At 49.5% G+C, this 21,330-nt stretch overlaps 2 protein-coding genes across 5 annotated transcripts in view; one reads left to right on the plus strand and one right to left on the minus strand.

Moving 5' to 3' along the window:
- SELENBP1 (selenium binding protein 1) overlaps positions 1 to 16,134 on the minus strand; it is a 19,921-nt gene extending 3,787 nt beyond the window's left edge. Inside the window, exons 1-8 of one of the 4 annotated variants that reach the window (XM_023759265.1) lie at positions 15,872 to 16,134; positions 14,305 to 14,496; positions 6,469 to 6,653; positions 3,693 to 3,880; positions 1,497 to 1,553; positions 1,197 to 1,309; positions 725 to 910; positions 88 to 208 (exon numbers count right to left, since the gene is read on the minus strand). In XM_023759265.1, coding sequence (XP_023615033.1) covers positions 88 to 208; positions 725 to 910; positions 1,197 to 1,309; positions 1,497 to 1,553; positions 3,693 to 3,711 — 496 coding nt within the window. In that variant the 5' untranslated portion in view covers positions 3,712 to 3,880; positions 6,469 to 6,653; positions 14,305 to 14,496; positions 15,872 to 16,134. Of the gene's footprint in view, positions 1 to 87; positions 209 to 724; positions 911 to 1,196; positions 1,310 to 1,496; positions 1,554 to 1,689; positions 2,349 to 3,692; positions 3,973 to 6,468; positions 6,654 to 14,304; positions 14,497 to 15,871 lie in introns of those variants that run through there. The other 3 variants (XM_023759266.1, XM_023759267.1, XM_023759268.1) reach the window with 3 other exon arrangements.
- A 110-nt stretch (positions 16,135 to 16,244) lies between these two features.
- On the plus strand, positions 16,245 to 18,586 carry PSMB4 (proteasome subunit beta 4). The gene is made up of 7 exons (XM_006095267.3): positions 16,245 to 16,426; positions 16,641 to 16,847; positions 17,039 to 17,185; positions 17,352 to 17,433; positions 17,830 to 17,946; positions 18,165 to 18,253; positions 18,466 to 18,586. Exons 1-7 carry the CDS (start codon positions 16,287 to 16,289, stop codon positions 18,476 to 18,478), a joined length of 795 nt encoding a protein of 264 aa, XP_006095329.1. The 5' UTR covers positions 16,245 to 16,286; the 3' UTR covers positions 18,479 to 18,586.
- The last annotated feature ends 2,744 nt before the right edge of the window (positions 18,587 to 21,330 follow it).

Raw genomic sequence — 21,330 nt, forward strand, 5'->3', positions numbered from 1 at the left:
AGTTATCCCATCCTTCCCCAGCTTGGGACCTGCCTCCCCCCCCCCCCGCCCCCATCCCCCGAGATGTGCTGCAGTGCAGGCAGGTACCTTTGCCATTGCCCTTGGGGTCTCCCAGCGTGCTGATCATCACCTCCCCACTGGCCAGGCAGTGGCTGGTGTGAACGTAGCCCAGGCCACACTTGGCATGGATGTCCTCGGGCTCAATGACCTGGGGAGGGGAAAGGAATGGCAGGAGAATCTTACAGGCCTGGGAGTCCCCACGCCCCACTCCTTCACTGCCCCTCCCCCGTTTCTTCCTGCTGACCAGTCTCCTTTCCTGCAAAAGGACACAGTTTCCCTGTGGGAATGTGGCCGGGATTCAGTCTGGTCACTGAGCAACAAGAGAGCGTCAGAGAGGCTGCCAGCTCCTGAGGCAGAAAGCACTGGCCTCAGCCCCTCAGCCCCGAGGCATAAGCTGCTCGTGGGACGGGTCAATCCCAGCATCCACTGCACACCGGCAGCAGCAGCGAGTGCCCGCGGAGGAGTGTTGGGGGGAAGGATCGCAGGCTCTTGCCTAAGGGCGGCCCTGGGCTCCTGACTAGCTGGGAAAATGCTCTCCCGACTCAGAGTCCAAACAAGAAGCCGCCACTGCCCTCCAGTCCCTGCCCCGCGGTGCTGATTCAGGCCGCCCGGGGTGGTGGGTACATCAGGGTCCCCGAACGAGCGGCAGGGGCAGAGGACATGCCTTGTGCAGCTTCGGGGCGCGGGGCTCGGCGCCCACATCCACCACGTAGACGCGGGAGGAGATGATGCAGGGCAGCACCAGCTTGCTGCGGGCCTTGCTGCTGTCCCCGTAGCAGCTGCTGCACGTGTTCCATCCCGAGTGGTGCAGCTCGTCCTTCAGGTTGGGCATGGGCAGCCGGTGGATGACCTCGGGTGGGCAAGGGGCAGAGGGAGGTGCTCAGCCAGGCCACGCCCCTGCTCGCTTAGGGAACGGGTGCCCACTGGACCCACTTTGGTGTGCAGTGCAGTGCAGGCTGGACCCTCACTCTCCCCTCGCACCTCTGGGGTGCCTTGTGCAGTGAACAGCTGCCCACACCCCCCCCTCCCCCGCCCCATACTCAGGAGGACGAAGGAGCGTGGAGCTGCAGAAGGGCATCCTGGGGCCAGGCTGCAGCAAGCATCGTGGGGTACTTTGCTGCCCAAGCCCCACCTACCTGGCAATACTGGGGAGACTTGGGGTCAACGTCCACTGTGGCTAGATAATCCGGGGCCTCAATGCCTGTGTTTCGGTAAATACAGGGCAGGTAGACAATCTCCTCCCTGGGCCCTGGGGGTAGAAAGCAGGCGGTGGGGATGGTGGGTGGAGAGGAATGGCAGGGACAGCGCTGGCTGTGCCCGAGCGGGGAGGCCGGGGTCTGAGGTCCCCCACCCCCAGCAGGTGAGGCATCAGTAGAGGGCGCTGGCTTGCAGAGTTCCTTCCCAAGGTGGAGTCTCCAACATGGCGGCCCGCTTACCTTTCATGGCCTCCAGAGGAGTAGGGTACCCGGGTCCACAGCTCCCGCACTTGGTGGCTGTGGAAACAGTGGGCAGGGGCCTGGACCACACTCTGGAGGGTGAAGCTTCCTCCCTACCAGCTGCAACCCACACCCTCCCATGGCCAAGGCAGACTTGCTGTCCCTCCAGTCACTCCAATCGTCCTCTCAGCACCTCAAAGCCCTGACGGTGCTGGGTGTGACCACAGGGGCTGTACACATGTGACCTGAAGGTGGACAGACACTCAACAGGACCCAGGGGAGGGCAGGAGAAGGACCAGTGCAGTGGAGGCTGGATGGTGCAGTGGTTATGCTGTGGACTTGGGCCCCATTTTCAGTTGGTCACGCAGTAAACACGGGAGCTGAGGCACATGACTTAGCCTCGCCCGCATCTGCTTCTCACGGAAGTACCGGAGAGGGCTGGGCCAGGAAAAACTGGCTGTTCCCCAGGAGCAGCCCAGAGTGGTGCTGTTCACTTCCTCCCCCAAAAAGCCTGTTCCAGGGACGGGGCCACTCCCCTCTGGGTCCTGACCCCAGGCCTGGCCAGAGCCTGGATTATACAACTGGTCTTGTCAGGGTCTGGTGAGGCTTAGAGGCTGCCGTTTAAGGCTTCCGGGCTCCTGGATGTCCTTAGACCAGTCTTACCTCTGGGTGGACCCCCTTTCTTCATATGCACAATAGAGGGTTTGGCCCACTCTGAAAGCCCTCCCACCAGGGCTGTAGGGAGGGGCTCTCCTGTCCCCTGAAGTCTGGCCAGAGAAGCCACACTGATCTATGGGAAGAAAGTCAACTGCTGAGAAGGAGGCTGCGGGACCAGGCCTCGGGCATCAGGGTTCGGGCCTGACCAGGAGGAGGAGTCACAGAGGCAGCTGCAGGCTGGAGGCAGTCCCTGCGCGCAGCTCTCAGGCCTGGGCACTCCTACCCTGTCCCGGGCCCTCTGTCCAGTGTCCTGACAGCTGGGGCTGCACGTGGGGAGCCGGAAGGAGCCAGGGCGGAGCCGGCACTGTGCCTGGGCCCAGGCCTTCAGCCAGGGAGCAGGTCCCACTCCTCGCAGCTGCCCAGGGCTTGGGCGGCCGAGAGGCAGTGTTTGAGAGTCCAGGTGTGATAACCACTCTCTCCGCTTTCTCTCTGTAAAAAATCAATAAAATATATTTAAAAAAAATATATCGACCTTCTTCCCTAGGGGGCTATGAAGGTCAAATACAACTGTGCTCAGGAGGACTTTTGAAAAGGAGAGACCATCCTGACTTAGGCATGGGTGGGTACCAGGAAGGGTGGGGGTCCCAGGCAGATTCCCACTTGGTGCCCTGAGTGGGGTGGGTGGGGAGTGGGAGGTGGGGACAGGGTGAGAGAGGTCCAGTCCAAAGGAATTAGGGGACGTGCTCTGTTCCACAGCCAGGCGGTCAGAACGTGGCAGGGAAGATGCGGGGGAGGGGAAGGAGGGTCTGGACACAGAGAGGGAAGGAGATTCAATCCTCCAGATGTGAAGACAGAGATACAAGCCCTGCCAAGCCAGCAGAGTCCGAGAGCAAAGGTACGAAGGAGGTGATGCCGCCTGCATGGTCGCCCCTCAGCCAGGGAGCATCAGCCTTTTCCTGGGGACCGCCCCCCCCCACACACACACACAAGCATCTCAGGCCGAGATCTCTGAACATCTTTGGGCTTGAGGTGAACCCAGGAAGTTCATTCAGTTTTCCCAGGGCCAGGCTGGCTGCTGGGCACCCTGCCAGCCAGGAGAGAGCCAGATTTAAGGGGACAAGGACTTTGACACTTTCAGACCCAAACTCCTCCTCAGCCTGACATCCACTCCCATGGACGGGGGAAGGGGAGGACTTTGGCGACTGAGAGGATGGTGGTGAGGCAACAGGCCCCTGGGAGAGACTGTGGGCTTCCCCCTCCCCCAGGAGGGACTGGTGATCTGGGGTAGCTAGAGAGCAAGCCTGTGCATTGGAGGCCTGGGCTCCCTGCTCCCCGAAGAAAGCAGCTGGCCCAGGGCTGAAATCAGGATTGTGCCTCTTGTGGTGACTGCCAGGGGCACAGAGGTTCCACTCCCAAGTGCTCAGACCTGATCTTCTCAGCTGCAGAAAGGCGCCCTGTCCCCAGGCCGTAGCTGGGGAGCCAGCGGTCACCTTTCCCAGCAGTCCCTCCACCCCCCTTCCCAGCACCTCCAAACCTCACGTTGGCTCAGCTGGTACATGCAGGTGTGGGGAGGAGGAGGGGACGGAGGGTCCGGATCCAGCCCTCTGTTCCGTAACCAGCTGCCCCCAACCCAGGTTTCTGCCACTTCCTGCAGGTGGTCCGGGTTGTGGTGCCGAGGCCTACTCCTTACCCATGCTGCTGGCTGGTACGTTTGGGTCCTGCTGGGACTGCCAGGAGCGGGCAGAGGAGGAAAGCTGCGCTGTAGTCAGAGGCAGAAGTTCCTGGGAGGCTGTCCCGGGCCAGGCGCAAAGGGAAGGAATTTATTTGACCATTGGGTTTGGGCGGAGCAGAGGGCGGGCCAGGCTGCAGCCAGAGGGAAGGACTAAGGGCAGCTGGCCAGGAACTCTCACATGGCTGGCAGCTGGAGTTTGAGTAACAGGGAGTGTGTGTGTGTGTGTGTGTGTGTGTGTGCGCGTGTGCCTGTGCACATGCAGCTCTGTGTTGTGCCTGCGTGTGTATCTCCTTCATGGGTGCCTGGGCATGTGTGAGTTTGTGTCTGAGCCTGTGCGTGCTCCTGTCACCTCCGTGGTGCCCCTGTGGGCGCTTCTGTGTATGTGGCTGCATGAGTATGTGCTGTGTCTGTGTCTGAATATGTGCCTGCGTGCACACATCTGTGCTGCTGTTCTGTATGAGTGTGCCTGTGTGGATGTATGTGTGTTTCTGGACTTGGACATGTTCTGTGTGCTTATGGGACGTGTGCCTGCCAGGAGATTCAGCCTGTGTGGGCATGTGCACATGTGCCCTGTGGGTGGTGTGACAGCGTGAGCGCCCATGTCCTGCACGTGTTCCTGGGCCTCCTTGGACCTGGCCTTGGACTTGTCTGCCGGTGTTCGGGGGCACCCGGAGCGGTGGGCCTGCTTGCTTCTCCTCGCACAGCCACGTCAGCTCTCCCTGGATGGTACTCTCATCCCAGACACCTGTGCTCACCAGGCCCGGCTCTGCCATCCCATGGCCCGCAACACCCCCCCCCTCCCCCCCCGTCTTCCTGCCGCAGCTGCCTGCCAGGAACCAGGTTCCACTTTCTCCTGCCCATTAATTCCCTTCGAAATGAGGGAAACTCCTCAATGCCCATTATTACCTCCCTAAACCTCAGGAGGCGGACGTGGACTGCCTCCCCCTCACGTCCCAGCTGGTGCCTCAGCGGCTCCCCAGGGTCCAGGGCCCAGGGGCAGCCCCCAGGCGGCCTCTGTCCCTAGCTGACCTAGGACCAGTCACAAGACTCAGGGTCTTCATCTATCCAGGAGGGAGTGCCCAGCCAAGGATTCAGTGATGACCAGGGTGCTGAGCCTGCTACTCCCAGGGCCAGGCCACGGTACCCAGGCGAACGGCACCCGCTTGCTGAAGAACAGAAGCCAGACCGAGGCCTGATCTGTTAACTCTCTGGGCTGTCTACTCCAGAGTCGCCGGGGCTGGAATGTCTGGACAAGGGAACTCCCCCAAACTGGTCTCCATCCTGAAGCCAAGCTCCCTCTTTCCTCCCAGGTGGCTGCCCAACAGGGTGACCCCCGCCCCACTCTTCGAGGAGCCGTGTCCACAGTCATTTTCATCCCCCTGATAAAAGCTTGGGCGCAGTGCTTACTGGGTAGTGAAAGGGACACATTTTGGCTTGACGTCGCCAGTGGAAAGAGCCACAGGGTTTCTGAACCGGAGTGGAGGGAAGGAGGCCAAACTGGTCCCCAGTGTGAAGGGTGTCTGTCCCCCTGGCTCCCATGGGTGAGGAAGATGCCCTGTGGCTGCCCAGGGCAGGGGTCCCCTCCCATCCCCACCATCACTCATGGCCCGTGGCCCTTTCCTGTGCCTGCGTCCTCACCACTGCACCGTCAGTCAGCCCGGGCGCAGCTGCCCTGCAGACGGTGGCCCCTCAGGGCTGCTTCTTCCCCTTTGCTAGTCCCCTGGCTGCCTCCACTCACCCTGCCTTCGTCCTGCCCCTCGGGCTCCCCTTCTCCGAGGGCCCCATCTCCTACCTCCTCTCTACTCGCCTGCTTTTTGGCTTGAAGTAGCCCAGCACCCAAGACACCTCATCGCCAGCCTTTTACCAAAAGCTCTGGAGTGTTTAACTCCCCAAAGCAGTTCTTTTGCTCGTTCCGGAGCCAGTGGTTGACGGCCAGTTCTCTCATGCTCTGCTCTGACCTGGCGGGTCTCTGTGGTCCTCCAGGGCACCCTCACCTCAGGGTTTCTGCCCAGACTCACGGCCCCAGATGCAAAGGTGTACAAAATGCTCACTTTTCCAAGCCCGCGGGCTGTGCTGTGCTTTGTGTGTGTGTGGGGGGATGGACCAGAAGGAATGGTGAGGGTTTGGCATCTGTTTTTGGAAGCCTCAGGACAGAGAGGCTCTTGCTCTGAAATGGGGAGAGGAGTGGAGAACAGATGTTCCTGACGGAGCAGGTGGGTCTTCATGAGGAGGAGGAGGAGGAGGAGGAGTGGAGGCACCTGTGAGGGAAGAAGGACTGAAGGGCATGCATCCAAGGGCTAACCATGGTTGTCTGGAGAGGCACTGGGAGGAGGGATCGAAAATCCATGTGTACTTGCTTTACTTCTGTATTTTTTAAACTAATGAGCATATATTACCTTAGTAACTGTCCCAATTATGTCCCAATTATTTATCTGTCTAGACTTAGTGGGACAAACACAGGTGACCAGGAGTCAGCAATAAGGGCCTATCCCCTGGTACTTCAATGACTAGACAGCTGAGCCGAACCGGAACACATGAACCCACAAGACAGAATTAGTATGCAGTCACACAGGGTTTATTTACCTATTCCTAGTGGGTCCTAGGCTCCGGCAAAGGCCACCCGGCGATGCACACCGAAAGACGGACGACGAAGACGGAGACAGACAGGCGGCCGCAGTTGGTTCAGGCTCGCACAGCAGAGCAGTTAATCAGGGACTCGTCTCATGGAGTGACGTGGAGTCCGCCTCTCATCAGGCAGGAGACGTCCCCTGGAGAAAAATCTGGTGCTTATATAGCCGGTGGTAAACAACTGTGTCTTATCAGTGTGGGCCAGATGGTGTGCCTTATGCTAGGAGCAGGGTGTTTACGCTTTAATGGCTTAGGGCGTTCACATCAAGATAGGGGGGTGTTCACCACATTTTGGAAGTTACAGAGTATTGGGGTCTTCACACAGCAAACATTTCACACAATAATTATTTCCACACATTAGAGGGGTTTCCTTATGACCATAACATTAGATAGAGATAGAGATAGAGAGAGAGAGAGAGAGAGAATGAAGGATGGAAGATCCTATGTGGTGCAGGTTCGGCCACGGGGGAGCCCACGGGGAGGACCGACCCTGGTCCCGCCCTCCCTGCAGCTGTCCCACCAACCGGCCTGCCGAGTCCTCTGGAAGACACACACGCGCATGCTCCATCATTCATTCATTCTTGCGCTCCACAAACATTTCTCTTTTGGCAAAGAAAGTGGTGAACAAGACAAAGTTTCTGTGGTCGTAGAGAGAACCTTCTAAGGGAGGCGGCCAATGACCAAGGTAACATATAAACAAGTAACATCCTTTCAGGTGAGGGCTATGAAGGAAGCAGGAAAATGCAGGGTGACTGAGCGTGGGACATTTGACAGGATTCTCTGGGACACACAGGCACAGAATTGTACGCAAGGAACGAAAAACAGCCACCACACAAAGGCCGACAAAATGCCTGTAGCGGACCGGGTGGCGGCCTGCGAGGCCTGAAGCAGGACTGGCTGGACAGGTTGAGGTTTTGAGGAGCTAAGCAGAGTTTCTGAGGCCGAACCTGCTCGTTTTAACAGCTGTCATTTAACATTTAACAGACCAACTAGAGGACCTCAGAGGAAGGGAGTAGCGTTTACTGACCTGTTACGGGGTGTGACTAGGGTGGGCCGGAGCCCTGCCCCCCAGCAGTTAGGGCAGGTGCCGCCCACAGCCAACCTGGAGAGGTATTTACATAGCCTTTTCATCTCACATCAAGGACGCAGAGTTTTACTCATTCATCCAGCTGTTCACACTCATCTCACAGCACCTCCCTGAGTTCTGTGCCGAGCCAGCTCAGCCAAGGGTTCCGCAAGCCTGAGTGAGGGCGGTCAAGGATGAAGAAATAACAAAGAGAATAAGCTGGGTCTGGGTGGATCTTCCTGTGCCTGGCTGAGGCCACAGAGAGAGACCCAGAGAGTAAGCTGAGCCTTTATTTTATAGCCAAGAGGTAAACAAGGTAGTGGTCACCATAGTTACAATGTTCTTGTGAGTTTCACTTGTTTTGGCAGGGCTTGCTGCATCTCCCTCAGCCCATTAGCTCCCCAGATAAGAACTAGGGAGCATCATAAGGTCAAGCCTAATTATGCTAAGAGGGCTGTGCCCTCTAAACTGGGACTTGTTTGTGGCTATGCCAACAGGTCAATCGGAGGCTTAATCCTATAGCCGCGCCCTACAAGTTCAAGTTCAAGGCAACAAGGTAAATAAAATAAAAGCCAATGCCCTCTGCCAGGGCTTCCCAGGAAAGGCATGATGTGAGAGGCACTTGGAGGGCTTCCTCTCCACCTCCATTCCACTCGGAAATACTCTCTCTTTGCCCCTGGCCCGGTAGCTCAGTTGGTTGGAGCATCGTCCCATACACCAAAGGGTGGCAGGTTCGATTCCAAGTCAATATTCGTTCAGTGTTCAAATTTCCCCTACCGTCACATACATCTTTGTATTACAGTTTACTTATTTGAATCAAGATCTAAAGAGGGTCCATACCTTTCTATTGTCTCTTCTGATAAATCTCTAAAATCTTGTTCATCTCACGTAGGTGAGAAAGGGTGGTACCTTGAAGACTGGTCTTCTGTTTAAGTGAAGAAGGGTCTGACCAGAACAGAAATGAGGTTACGCGTCTTGCTACACATCTAATCAACAGGGAAGAAGGTGACGTGGGTTTGCAAACCAATCGTGTGGCCTAGAAGAGGTACCAGCCGACCTAGGTTACAGGGACTCAGGCGAAAGCTTGCCCCCTCACCCCCTACCCCAGCCTCGTCAGGGGCCACGCCTGGCTCCAGAAGAGCTGAGACCAGAGCCATAAAGCGGCTTTCATGCAATCATCTCCGCCTTTACAGAGGTCCACTTGGCTCTCGCATCTCGGTTAAGAGCCCTGGAAAGAAAGAATTGCATCAGTCTTAGTTAATGGCCCCAATTAAGCCATGAAAACCCTGAGGGTAGCCTCAATTTGGACATGTTACAATACTGTAAAGAAAATATCCAAAGGAAGTTAAAAGCCATTTCTATTTGAGGCTGGCAGGTCCTTTGGTCCCTGGAGTCAGATCTCTGAGCCAGCTTCTCTACTGCAGCTCCAGACAAGCAGGAACATATCCCCCCAAAGTCCCGGGGAGCCCAGGACCCTGGTTTTGTCAGCTCAGCACAAAGATGCCGCCCGGGAAGGGGGTGGGGGATACGCCTCCAAGAGTCCCAGCGAGACTGGCATCCCCCAGGCGTGACAGACCCGCCTTCAGTTCTACCTGGAATTGGAGGGAGGCCCGGGAAAAACCGGGGGCCTGTCCTGGATTCTGGCTCCCGTGCACCATCGCTATCCTGCTGTTTCCACCAGGACCTGCCCAGGGTCACAGCCATGAGTAGAAATGTGGAAAGGGCCACCCTGGGAAAGGAATATGGTGGTAGTTCCTCTTTCCGCTTGTCAAAAGTCTGCTCAGAAACCGGAGTTTAAAGAGGCTTAAACGGGAAAACGTTGATTGCTCCGAATACACAAAGATCTCCAACCAATCAATTAGAAAAAGACAAACAACACACAGAGAAAAAGATTCCAAGGATATAAAAATGAAGGATCAACGGCTAACAAACATAAAAAAGATCCCAATCTCATTAGTAATGAGAGAAATGCTTGTGAAAATATATGATCTTAAAAAATAAAAAAGACTTGTAATATATATAGGTGGGAGAGAGTGTGAGAAAGGGCATTCTTGTACTTTAATGGCAAGAGTATTAAATTGTGGAACATTTTTATAAGGCAATTTAGCAACACCAAGCATCATTTTTAATAGAAATCCACTTCTAGTGACCTACTCTGTGGAAATAAACGAGTACTCAGATATATGAATAGGATGTTCATTGCAACTTGTTAACAATAGTGAAAAGTTGGAAAAAACCAATAGAGGAATAGTTACACATGTCACGAAACATCCATAACGTATAGCTTTCTATATACTGGCATGGAAAGATAGCCAAGAAATATGCTGAGGGGGGAAAGCAGAAAACACTATGGTCCCATTTAATGAAAGCTATATATAAAATTAATCAGTTAAACCATATAGTCTTAATTAATTAACTTGATTATTTTATATATTACTTTATATGTAATATATAATTGGTATGTACATTAATTAATTTGATTACATTATGCATGGGGTTATCTGTTAATAGAAGAGAATTTGTGGAGATAAAGATTTTTTTATTATACCAAATGCAACTACAAGCTGCAAAAGCTCCCGGCTCAAGCTCTGCTGGTGCAGCCAGGGCTGCACTTGGAGTCCGAGGAGAGGCAGTGTTCTGAGGGTGGGGTCTCTGGCTGCTCCCAGCAGCAGTTCAAGTACACCCACCCCTGGGCCTTTTCACTCGGAACCAGCGCTGCTTGACAAATTGGGGGATCCAGGAGGCTGTGGCAAGCAAACCCAGGAGGTGGCCCAAAAGGGATGCTGAGGCCCAGGCCACTTGAGCCAGTAACAGTTCTTCCCTTGATGGTCTTTTGAGCTTCTGGTCCCTATAGAAACCAAATATGGGACCGTGGGACACCACGTGACTTTGAGACCCAAAGCACCTCACTGGCCCAGGTCTCACAAGCCCCAGGGTTCCTCACCCTCAAGTAAGGTGGATCCTGAGAAGATCCTGGAGAAAGAAAGAAGCCACAGGGTGCCCTGGCGTGCTCTCTAGCCTTCCCTCTCTTGCCAAATAGCATCTCCTTCCTCAGTCTGTTCTAATGGCTCCAGGAGAAGTTATGCAGGAAAGATATTGAGAAGAAAAATCATTCCAGCTTATATTACAGGAAGATAGTTATGGCCAAACCTTCCAAGTCTAGAGTATAGTTTATCCTCTGAACCAGCAACCAGAGTCCATGCTGGGCCCAGAAACAGAGAGAGGTGGGATGGAACCTCTCACTCTTTCCCCTAATAACCCATTCACAACATTTTTGCTTGCAGGGCTCAACTCTGGGCTCTGCTGGTTTTGAGGTTTGGCATCCAGTACAAAGGAGACACCAATAGTTCCTTGAACTGGAACTGGAGACAACTACCCAGCCATTTGGGGCAGAAATGGGGGACAAGATATTAGCTGGGTGATTGATCCTAATGATTTAGAAATAATAATGTTCCTGTCCTATGGCAGGGTCAGGGAGGGAGATACCCCAGGGATGCCTCGTACCTCCATGTCTAGAGTTAAATTAACAAAAGACTAAAGCAGCAGAAGCCAGATAACTGAGCGCTCAGATCCTCCAGGAGTGAAGGTGTAGGTCGCTCCACAACAGTGGTTCTCAACCTTCTGGCCCTTTAAAAATACAGTTCCTCATGTTGTGGCCCGACCATAAAATTATTTTCGTTGCTACTTCATAACTGTAATGTTGCTACTGTTATGCATCGTAATGTAAATATCTGATATGCAGGATGGTCTTAGGCGACCCCTGTGAAAGGGTCGTTCGACCGCCAAAGGGGTCACGACCCACAGGTTGAGAACCGCTGCTCCATAAGGAAAGAGCCATGTTAGCCCTGGCTGTCTGACAGAGTGGTTTAGAGGCTGCGCTCCGGTACCAGACTACCTGGGCTCAAATCTGGGCACCAACACATGCTCTCTGTGTGCCTCTCTCTCCTTTAGTTTCCACACCTGTAAAATGTGGATAATAATAGCTCAGACCTCGAGTGGCTATTTGAGAATTATGTGAGTAATACTTGTAAAGCTCTTAGGACAGGGTCCAGCATGTAGCAAACACTCTATAAATGTTAGCTATTATTAAGAAAGGGAACAAGAGGAAAGTCATAAATACCAGCCAACCACAGTATCAGGATCAGTTGCCAGAATGAGAACAGCACACACAAAACCTCGTATGGGAATGCTTATACCACTTTCATTCATAACAGCCCAAAACTAGAAAGAAACAATTGTGATGTCTCTCGAACTGTGGATGATTAAACAAACTGTGGTACATCCACACCATGGTGATTACCCAGCAATAAAACAAACAAACAAACAAACAAACTATTGTGCAGCATGCAGCAAAGGAAACCGTCAGCAAAATGAAAAGGCAATCTACTGAATGGGAGAAAATATTTGCAAATCATATATCTGTTAAGGGGTTAATACCCCAAAATAAATAAGAAAATCATACAACTCAATAGCAATAAGATTATATAGATTATTGGATTAAAAAAATCAGCAGACGTTCTGAATAGACATTTTCCCAGAGAAGACATACAGACATACAGATGGCCAACAGGTCCATGTAAACGTGTTTACATCGATAATCATCAGGGAAATGCAAATCAAAATACAATGCGTATCACCTCATACCTGTTAGAATAGCTATTATTAAAAAAAAAAAGAAATAGCAAGTGTTGGTGAGGATGTGGAGAAAAGGGTACCCTTGGAATAGTGGACTTTTTGTCTAGTTTCTAATTTGAATACTTCAGCAATTAATATCTGTATCATTAGTTTTTGCCAAAAAGGCGTTATTATGTTCATGTCTTCTACTTACATTCCTATTTTGCAGAATTTTATTAGGAATGGCTACTGATTTTCATAAAGTGTTTTTTGGTGGGCATCTGTTTGTATGATCCTATGGGTTCGCTCCCTTACTTTATTGATGTAGTGAATTATGTTCACAGAATTATTAAAAATAATAAATTTGCCAAACCGGTTTGGCTCAGTGGATAGAGCGTCGGCCTGGGGACTGGAGGGTCCTGGGTTCGATTCCGGTCAAGGGCATGTACCTTGGTTGCGGGCACATCCCCAGTAGGAGGTGTGCAGGAGGCAGCTGATGGATGTTTCTCTCTCATCGATGTTTCTGACTCTCTATCCCTCTCCCTTCCTCTCTGTAAAAAATCAATAAAATATATTAAAAATAAATAAATTAATTAAAAATGCTGTGTTTATTGGCATTTAAAAAAATTAAAAAAATAATAAATTTAATATCCATAAATTATATGAGGAAAAAGATGAATTCTTTTTTTTTAAAATATATTTTATTGATTTTTTACAGAGAGGAAGGGGGAGAGATAGAGAGTTAGAAACATCAATGAGAGAGAAACATCGATCAGCCGCCTCCTGCACATCTCCCACTGGGGATGTGCCTGCAACCCAGGTACATGCCCTTGACCGGAATTGAACCTGGGACCTTTCAGTCCGCAGGCTGACGCTCTATCCACTGAGCCAAACCGGTTTCGGCAAAAGATGAATTCTTAAAGATCAAGAAATGATTCTATGGAAAGGTGAACAATATTTCTAGCTGGGAAAATTTAATATAAAAAGTCATTCTCAAATTATTTAGTAATTATTGTCCATTAGGAATTACCATGGATTTGAAGGAATAGAAGAAATTATTTTAAAGTTCATGTGGAAAATAAATGAGTGGCAAATGCCTATAAATCTACAATAATCAAAACTATGTAGTAAAGACAGACATATAGATTAATGGGTGTCAAGACCATTCAATGAAGAAGAGGCCGTCTTTTCCATAAATGGTGCTGGGAAAACTGAATATCCACATGCAAAAGAAGTTGATCCTTTTTTTTTTAATACCATATATAAAATTAACATAAAACAGATAAGATCTAAACATCAGAGCTAAAATAAGAACACTTTTGGGGGAAAAAAAACACAGTGGAAAATCTTCATGATATTGCATTTGGCAATGATTTCTTGAATATTGACATCAAAGATATGGCTATGACATCAAAAATATGGGAACAAAAGAAAAATAGATAACTAGGACTATGTCAAAATTCAAATCTTCTGCGTATCAAAGGGCACTGTCAAAAGCCAAAGCCAACCTCAGTTCCTGCCCTGGTGGGTCTTTTAGTTTAGCGAGGCAGACCGGCTCCAGACAAGTGTGGCGCATGCTCTGAGAGGGATATGGTAGAACTGAACTACAGAGGGTGTAAAACTGCAAACTCCTCAGGGGAGACCCACAGAGCAGTGCAGCCATGGGCAAGCTGGACAAGTTTTCTCTCTCGGCTTTGTGTTATAGTCCCTGGGGCCAGGCTTACGCAATTCGGGAAAAGATGCTTATGTGACTCTTTTGTAGTTGAAGATTCATTTTTCACTTCTCCTAAAAAAACAAAAACGGAGTAGTAGAGATGTTTATGAGATGGTGGTCATAGCGGTTTAGTTTTATTTATTTTCTGAGAATTTCAGGACATTTCCTATAACCAAGGACATTCTGCATATTATAAAACCCAGTCCAGTCATTACTGACTTAAAAACTTAAACTTGTTGGGAGCTAAATGCTAATAAAAATGAAAGTAATAGACAACCACAGAAAATGGGTACACTTAAAAGTGTTCCTCCATAATATCAGACCTGCTTTAAAAAGAAAAAGAAATATTCCAAAAATTCCCTTGTTGCAAGTTTAACTCATGTCTTTTTGAGCTCACCTTAGAACAGAACACTGCTGGTCACCTTCTGAGTCCTGCACCATCAAATGTCGGTTTGCTTTCTGTGCCATCCTCTTCGGCTGGATAATTCCAGATCCTTTCACTTTTCTGCTTTAAGACCCTATGGCAGCGGTTCTCAACCTGTGGGTCTCGACCCCTTTGGGGGTCGAACGACCCTTTCACAGGGGTCGCCTAAGACCATGGGAAAACACATATATAATTATATATTGTTTTTGTGATTAATCACTATGCTTTAATTATGTTCAATTTGTAACAATGAAAATACATCCTGCATATCAGATATTTACATGACGATTCATAACAGTAGCAAAATTACAGTTATGAAGTAGCAACGAAAATAATTTTATGGTTGGGGGTCACCACAACATGAGGAACTGTATTAAAGGGTCGCAGCATTAGGAAGGTTGAGAACCACTGCCCTTTGGAATTTGGCTACCTGCCAGACCTCTGGAACCAAACTGGCCCTATCAGAGCCTTAATCTAGAGACTTAAAAGGGAGTGAGACCAGAAACCAGCAGCCACCTCTGGCCACTTCTAAACAAGGATATAGCCAGTTTATTGCTGGCTGATTGATTTAAGTTCATATGGTGAGGGCTCTAGTGGGGAAAAGGGAAGTACTTATGGGTTTTTGAGGAATTCCAGGAAGCCCATTGTCATCACACCTGAGCATCTGTTTTTTGTTCAAGTAAGCTGATGAATGGCCCAAAAATCACCTGGAATATGGGGCTTGGGATGTGGGTGGCTATTAATTAAAGCCAAAAAAAAAAATACTGATTTTTCAAGATCAAAAGTTGATATAAAGAGGTGGGTGCCTCTAACATACAAAATTCTTCTTTTTAAAACAGAGTTTTTAAAAATATATTTTTAAAACTAATTTCAGAGAGGAAGGAAGAGAGAGATAGAAACATCAATGATGAGAGAGAATTATTGATTAGCTGCCTCCTGCACGCTCCCCACTGGGGATCGAGCCCAAAAGCTGGGCATGTGGAACCTGGGACCCTTTAGTCCGAAGGTCGACGCTCAATCCACTGAGCAAAACGAGCTAGGGCCATGCAAAATTCTTGACTCTTCCCTTTCCAGGGTTTCATGATCTAATAAAATATTTTGTTTTTCAATAAGGTTAAAATGTCATGCATTGCTTTGGTTCAAATCAACTCAGGAAATTTAAGAAACAAAATCAATTTGGTTTCCATCTGAGTAAAAAAAAAAAATTGACATTCAAATTGTGTAGGGAGGACTGCCCAAGTAGTGGTTTTAGGTTCCCCAGTTTGATTCTAGAGACACTGCTTTCAGCCTAGACCACAGAATCAGAAGCGAAGCCCTGGAATTTAGTTTCACTCCCACAGTCGGTGGAATTTTTCTTTTGCTTAAGCGGTGGGCAAGAGCATGTTCTCATGAGAAAACTTGGTCCTATGGAGTGAGTAATCCACGAGAGACAGGCATAATTGTACGGTTCCTTTTTACCTACTGGGTTTGAAGACCCAGAGCTGCCACCACTAGCTGTGGGATCGGGTAAATCACTACCACCCACGCCTCGGTCTCTTACCTATAGCGTAAGCCGATAATGCCTGCCATGTGGGGATGCTCTGAGAAACTCGGTGTAGGCTGATTCACTACTAGTCTCATGTGGGGCTTTCGGTAAGGATCCAAAATGGGCAGGAGAAATTCTGCCTCCGCGCTCAGGGGAAGTGTCTCGGAGGCCCCCCTAACGCCCCCATACCTGCCTCCCACACCAACCGGTCTTCCTTAAATCTGGGCTTCGGAGAGGCCCGATTTGGTCCACACTCTCAGGCGGACTCTGCGGGCCTGGGTGCCGCCCCCGGAAGGACGGAAGCCCCGAGTGACCTCATCCGCATGGCCGCCGGGAGCTGCTGGCAGGAAGAGGAAAAGTGTGGCACTGAAGGATCACTTCCGCTTCCGCTGGCGCAAGCGCTTTCATTTCTTCTGCTGCCGTGACTAAGATGGAAGCGGTTTGGGAGTCGCGGGCCGGACTTTGGGCTGGGGGTCCGGCCCCCGGGCAGTTTTATCACATCCCGCCAACTCCCGGCTCCTTGGTGGACCCGGCGTCCGCGCTCCACGGGGGTCCGATCACGCGCACCCAGTAAGCTCGGGGCGCCCCAGCTTGCGCAGGGGTGGGTGTGGGCCTGTGGGCCGAGGGTTCCGAGGGAGCAGGGGAAGGCGAGGGGCAGCGAGGGGCACGGAGTCTTGGGGAATGAATGGGGCTCTGGGAAGTCGAAGGGGAACCCACCGCGCAGGGAGAAGACTCGGGTGCTCCCCCCGCGCCGCCCTGCAGACCCCACCCCCTCTGTCCCCAGGAGCCCCATGGTGACCGGGACCTCGGTCCTGGGCGTGAAATTTGACGGCGGAGTGGTGATTGCCGCAGACATGCTGGGTTCCTACGGCTCCTTGGCCCGTTTCCGCAATATCTCTCGCATTATGCGAGTCAATGACAGCACCATGCTGGGTGCTTCCGGAGACTACGCTGATTTCCAATATGTGAAGCAGGTCCTCGGCCAGATGGTGTAAGTCATCTAGAGAACAGGGCGTAGTTCCCACGTGGGCAGGGGGGTCGCTGGTGTGTGTGTGTTTTATCTCCTTAAGAAGTTCTAAGGTGGAGGCACTCGAGGCAGAGGACGGGGAGAATTGTAGGGGGTGGAAGATGGGGGGTGGAGATCCCGACTTTAATATTCTCACGCCCATTTCTTTTTTTAAGGATTGATGAGGAGTTGCTGGGAGACGGGCACAGCTATAGTCCTAGAGCTATTCATTCGTGGCTGACCAGGGCCATGTACAGCCGCCGCTCCAAGATGAACCCCCTGTGGAACACCATGGTCATTGGAGGCTATTCGGATGGAGAGAGGTTAATTTGAGTACAAATAACATTTGCTTGGCAACCTAACCTGCAGTGCCTGTGTTTATCTTTACCCCGAGTAACTCTTAGTTCTTATACCCCATGGTCCCATACTTCAGCGAGGATGCAGAAACTTAAGATGAAATTAGTTCTTTGACCGATTGTGTCCTTTTAGCTTCCTTGGTTACGTGGACATGCTTGGCGTAGCCTATGAAGCCCCTTCACTGGCCACTGGTTATGGTGCATACTTGGCTCAGGTAAGTAGTGAGTGGAGAGGTGGGGGCAGAGGGGAAGAGAGCAGGCCATGGGGGTTAGTGGTTGTGTGCTTGCTTTTACCTTATAATTCTGACATCAGGAACAGGCTAGGATCCCTATGGCTGGGCAGATGGTTCTCTTTGTAGTCCAGAGGCTGTAAGTGTGGCATTTGCATTCCACTAACAAGGCATGGTCAGGAGTCAGTAGACATGTGCAAAGAGAGGAACTCTAGAACTTCCCCTTCAGGTGGGTCTTAGCACAAGTAAAGAGTATTCTGGTGAGGCACTAGGTGGAATGTTACTTTTTCACTCATTTGTGCATATTACACCATGGATTTGAGACGAATAGCCAGGTGGTCAGCCCCTGATATCTCCCATGTTTTTCCCTAATCTCCTTAGCCTCTGCTCCGAGAAGTTCTGGAGAAGCAGCCAGTGCTGAGCCAGACTGAGGCCCGAGACCTAGTGGAACGCTGCATGCGAGTGCTGTACTACCGGGATGCCCGTTCTTACAACCGGGTGAGGAGGGGAGTGAATAATGAAAGTGAAGGGGATCTCATTGGCAGGTTCTCCATACTTGCAAATGCCAAGGGTTTCTGTGCTTTGAAGGGCAGTCCCATTTCTCTGTCTCCTATTTTCTTATTTGGGAAAGACTCTCTACCTGACCTCTGACCAGCCCCAGAGACTTCTTTCATGTGGGGGTGGGCATTTTCATTGAGAGCTCTGCTTTCTTTCAGTTTCAAATTGCCACGGTAACCGAAAAAGGTGTTGAAATAGAAGGACCACTTTCGGCAGAAACCAACTGGGATATTGCCCACATGATCAGGTGATTGAAACTAAAATTATAATGGAAAAAATAGGTGGTAGAAGAGTTGGGAGGCCCCGTGGCTTGCACTAAGCTGTGTTGTTGGGTTTTTTTTGAAGTCTTAACCCCAAATTCTCTGGGCGGCATGCATTTTGGTTCAATAGATCTGCTTTTAGGAATTGATTCCTTTCCCTATCACTTCACAAATTTATTAATGCTCTCTTCCTTTTTAGTGGCTTTGAGTGAAATACAGACGTATTATCTAGAGCTGAAGTTGTATTCTCCTTCCAACTTTGAACTTGGCTGGTTCAGAGGTAGACTTTTCTTTTGTAAAATAAATCTTTTGAAACATTTGCTGAGTAGTTGTATTTTGTCTGACTACGTCACACCAAGAATGGGCCATTTCCTCCCTGATCTGAGAACCTTCTGGCTATTGGTTCTTCTAGCACAGCGATTCTCAACCTGTGGGCCGACCCCTTTGGGGGTCGAACGACCCTTTCACAGGGGTCGCCTAAGACCACCGGAAAACACATAATTACATATTGTTTTTGTGATTAATCACTATGCTTTAATTATGTTCAATTTGTAACAATGAAATTGGGGGTCACCACAACATGAGGAACTGTATTAAAGGGTCTCGGCATTAGGAAGGTTGAGAACCACTGTTCTAGCAGATAGAGTTCTCTGCATGACAATACAGAAGACCCACTGCTGTCTTCATTTGTGAAGGCAGCTTTGTGTAGAAACCAGGCTTAATCCCTGTGGGATACCCTAATTGGCTTTTGTGTTTAATTTTTTTCTTCGACATTTCCACCCATGCACTAGATTCTAAAATACAGTTTCTGGTTAATGTTGGCTGCAAATGTAGTTTTAGTGAAAACACCATTTAAAAGATAAAATGGAGCATCTAGCGGAGCTGTTCTGTATAAGGCTACCCCTGAGCTGGAACTGACAGCCTCAATCCTCCCATTCAACTTCCATTTAGGAAATACTAAGTAATTTCAACACTGAACCTAAATGTCTATTGTTCAAACCTACTAATTTCTAGCATCGCCTTAAAACTTACAAGTTTTGTGTGTTTATTAAAAGGTCCTAAGTGTAGCTGTGAGTCAGATCAGTTGGGGTAGCAACCAAATTCCATCCCCGGAATGGTGTTAAACTCTATTTAAAAATGAACACCTCCCAAATAAAGAAAAAAACAAAAAATATAAAAATGAACACCCGAGGTAATTCTGAGGCATATCCTCTCTAAACCTCTTTTTGAGAAACTAGTACAGACCGCAAACCCAAAAACGTACACAAATTCAGTGAGGTGAGAAAGGAGGGAGAAATCAAAACACCTCTCTGTCGTGTCATCCATGATTACAACAAACCAGTACATTAAAGCAAAAGAAAACCATGAGCTTTCAATTTGAATATTCTATAGTCTCAACACAGAAAGTAGGCAATAAATATTTTATTGATTAAACTGAATTATAAAAAAACCCCAATCTTCTACTACACTAAGCCATGCGGGCAGAATCCACAAAAACTTCCTGGCCAAAACTCAGCTGACCACTGTTGGTAATACGGTCTTAAAAAAATTGCCCCTCAAGTCATTCAGTGTGCAGAGACCAGGAGCCCAGCTCCACTAAGTTTGGGCTGCTGTGGAGACTACCAAAAAGGATTAGGTCGTTGTAGATCGAGTTGACCATAGTTCTTGATCTTTCTGAAAGGCAAAGGATTGACTCGAAAATCCATAACTCTGTCAAAATGGTATCAGGCAAAAAGCTGGGGAAGAGAAGCCCAGATGGATCCTCAGTTCAGTTCTTAGATGCTGGCCACGCTGTTTACGGGAGGGATCCCTCCAGATCACTATATTATAGCCTTCTGGGGGTTAAAAAACAAAAAGTGGGGGTGAGGACAAACAGGGGTAACAAATGTCACACCTGTACCATCAGGCCCATCACACCTTGAGCATCTGCCAGTCTGTGAAACCTATTAGAATAGGGCAGGGGTGGGCAAACTTTTTGACTCGAGGGCCACAATGGGTTCTTAAACTGGACCGGAGGGCCGGAACAAAAGCATGGATGGAGTGTTTGTGTGAACTAATATAAATTCAACGTAAACATCATTACATAAAAGGGTACGGTCTTTTTTTTTATTTTTTTTTTTAGTTTTATTCATTTCAAACGGGCCAGATCTGGCCCGCGGGCCGTAGTTTGCCCACGGCTGGAATAGGGGCACCTAGGAAAAAAAACATTGTTTTATAAACTCATTTCCCTTCATTTTATTGTTCCACTTACGTACATTTTAAAGATGAACCATTTACAAGCCTGTGCAGGCTGCTGTCTTGGCTTTAGGAAGGAAACGTTGCTGACTCGGGGTGGACAGAATGGTGTAGCTGTGGGAAAGGTGGACCTGGATTTTTGCTCCTTTTCTGTTACAGTACATTTCAGTTTATAACCATGAGTACATACAACTTAAAAAAAAATCCCTCATGCAAATCGTAGAAAAATTTTTTCTTTCCTTGATGCTGGCAGTGAAAAATAAAGATTCAAGTCTTTTTCTCTGTGCACACCCCCATGTATTTCTTCTTCAGGTCAGATTCTTCACTAAGCATTAAGAGAAATAGGAGAAAGCAGGATTTCAGCAAGTGGTCTGTCTTTTCTTTTTAAAGTTCAACACTTAATTTCTTGCACAATTAGCTCCTGGCTGTAGGAATGTGGTCACTTGATCAGTCACTGTCCACTTAAGATGAAGTTCAACAAAGCAGGGACTGCCCCCAGAGGGCCTGCAGGATGAAGACCCCACACTGGGAATGGCTTCCACCCTAACTCTGTGATCACCTCAGTACCTCTTGCTGGCTAATGACATGTATGATCCTTTGTCCAGAGTGATGGTGTGAGAATGGGAAAAGGGGCCAAGGATCGCAAGTGCAAAGGATATTGGTTTTGTCATATTTTTGTTGGGAGGGTGGTGAGGAAAAAGATCTATTCATCATTCTGGATGATTAAAGGTGGTTTCATGCATTTTTAAAGCCACAATTTTATATCGAGTTGCTGTAGAAACCAACTTCTCTGGAGAGGGAAGGTAAGAAAGGAGAAGGAAGAGAGAGT

The sequence above is a fragment of the Myotis lucifugus genome, unplaced genomic scaffold (assembly GCF_000147115.1).
Source record: "Myotis lucifugus unplaced genomic scaffold, Myoluc2.0 scaffold_151, whole genome shotgun sequence".
In the NCBI taxonomy this organism is placed as follows: Eukaryota; Metazoa; Chordata; class Mammalia; order Chiroptera; family Vespertilionidae; genus Myotis; species Myotis lucifugus.

Bases quoted from the DNA above. Each gene is read 5' to 3' on its own strand.
- PSMB4 (XM_006095267.3), top strand. From the start codon at position 16,287: ATGGAAGCGGTTTGGGAGTCGCGGGCCGGACTTTGGGCTGGGGGTCCG. The intron at 16,848-17,038 runs GTAAGTCATCTA...TCTTTTTTTAAG, and splicing joins CAGGTCCTCGGCCAGATGGT to GATTGATGAGGAGTTGCTGG. The intron at 17,947-18,164 runs GTGAGGAGGGGA...GCTTTCTTTCAG, and splicing joins ATGCCCGTTCTTACAACCGG to TTTCAAATTGCCACGGTAAC.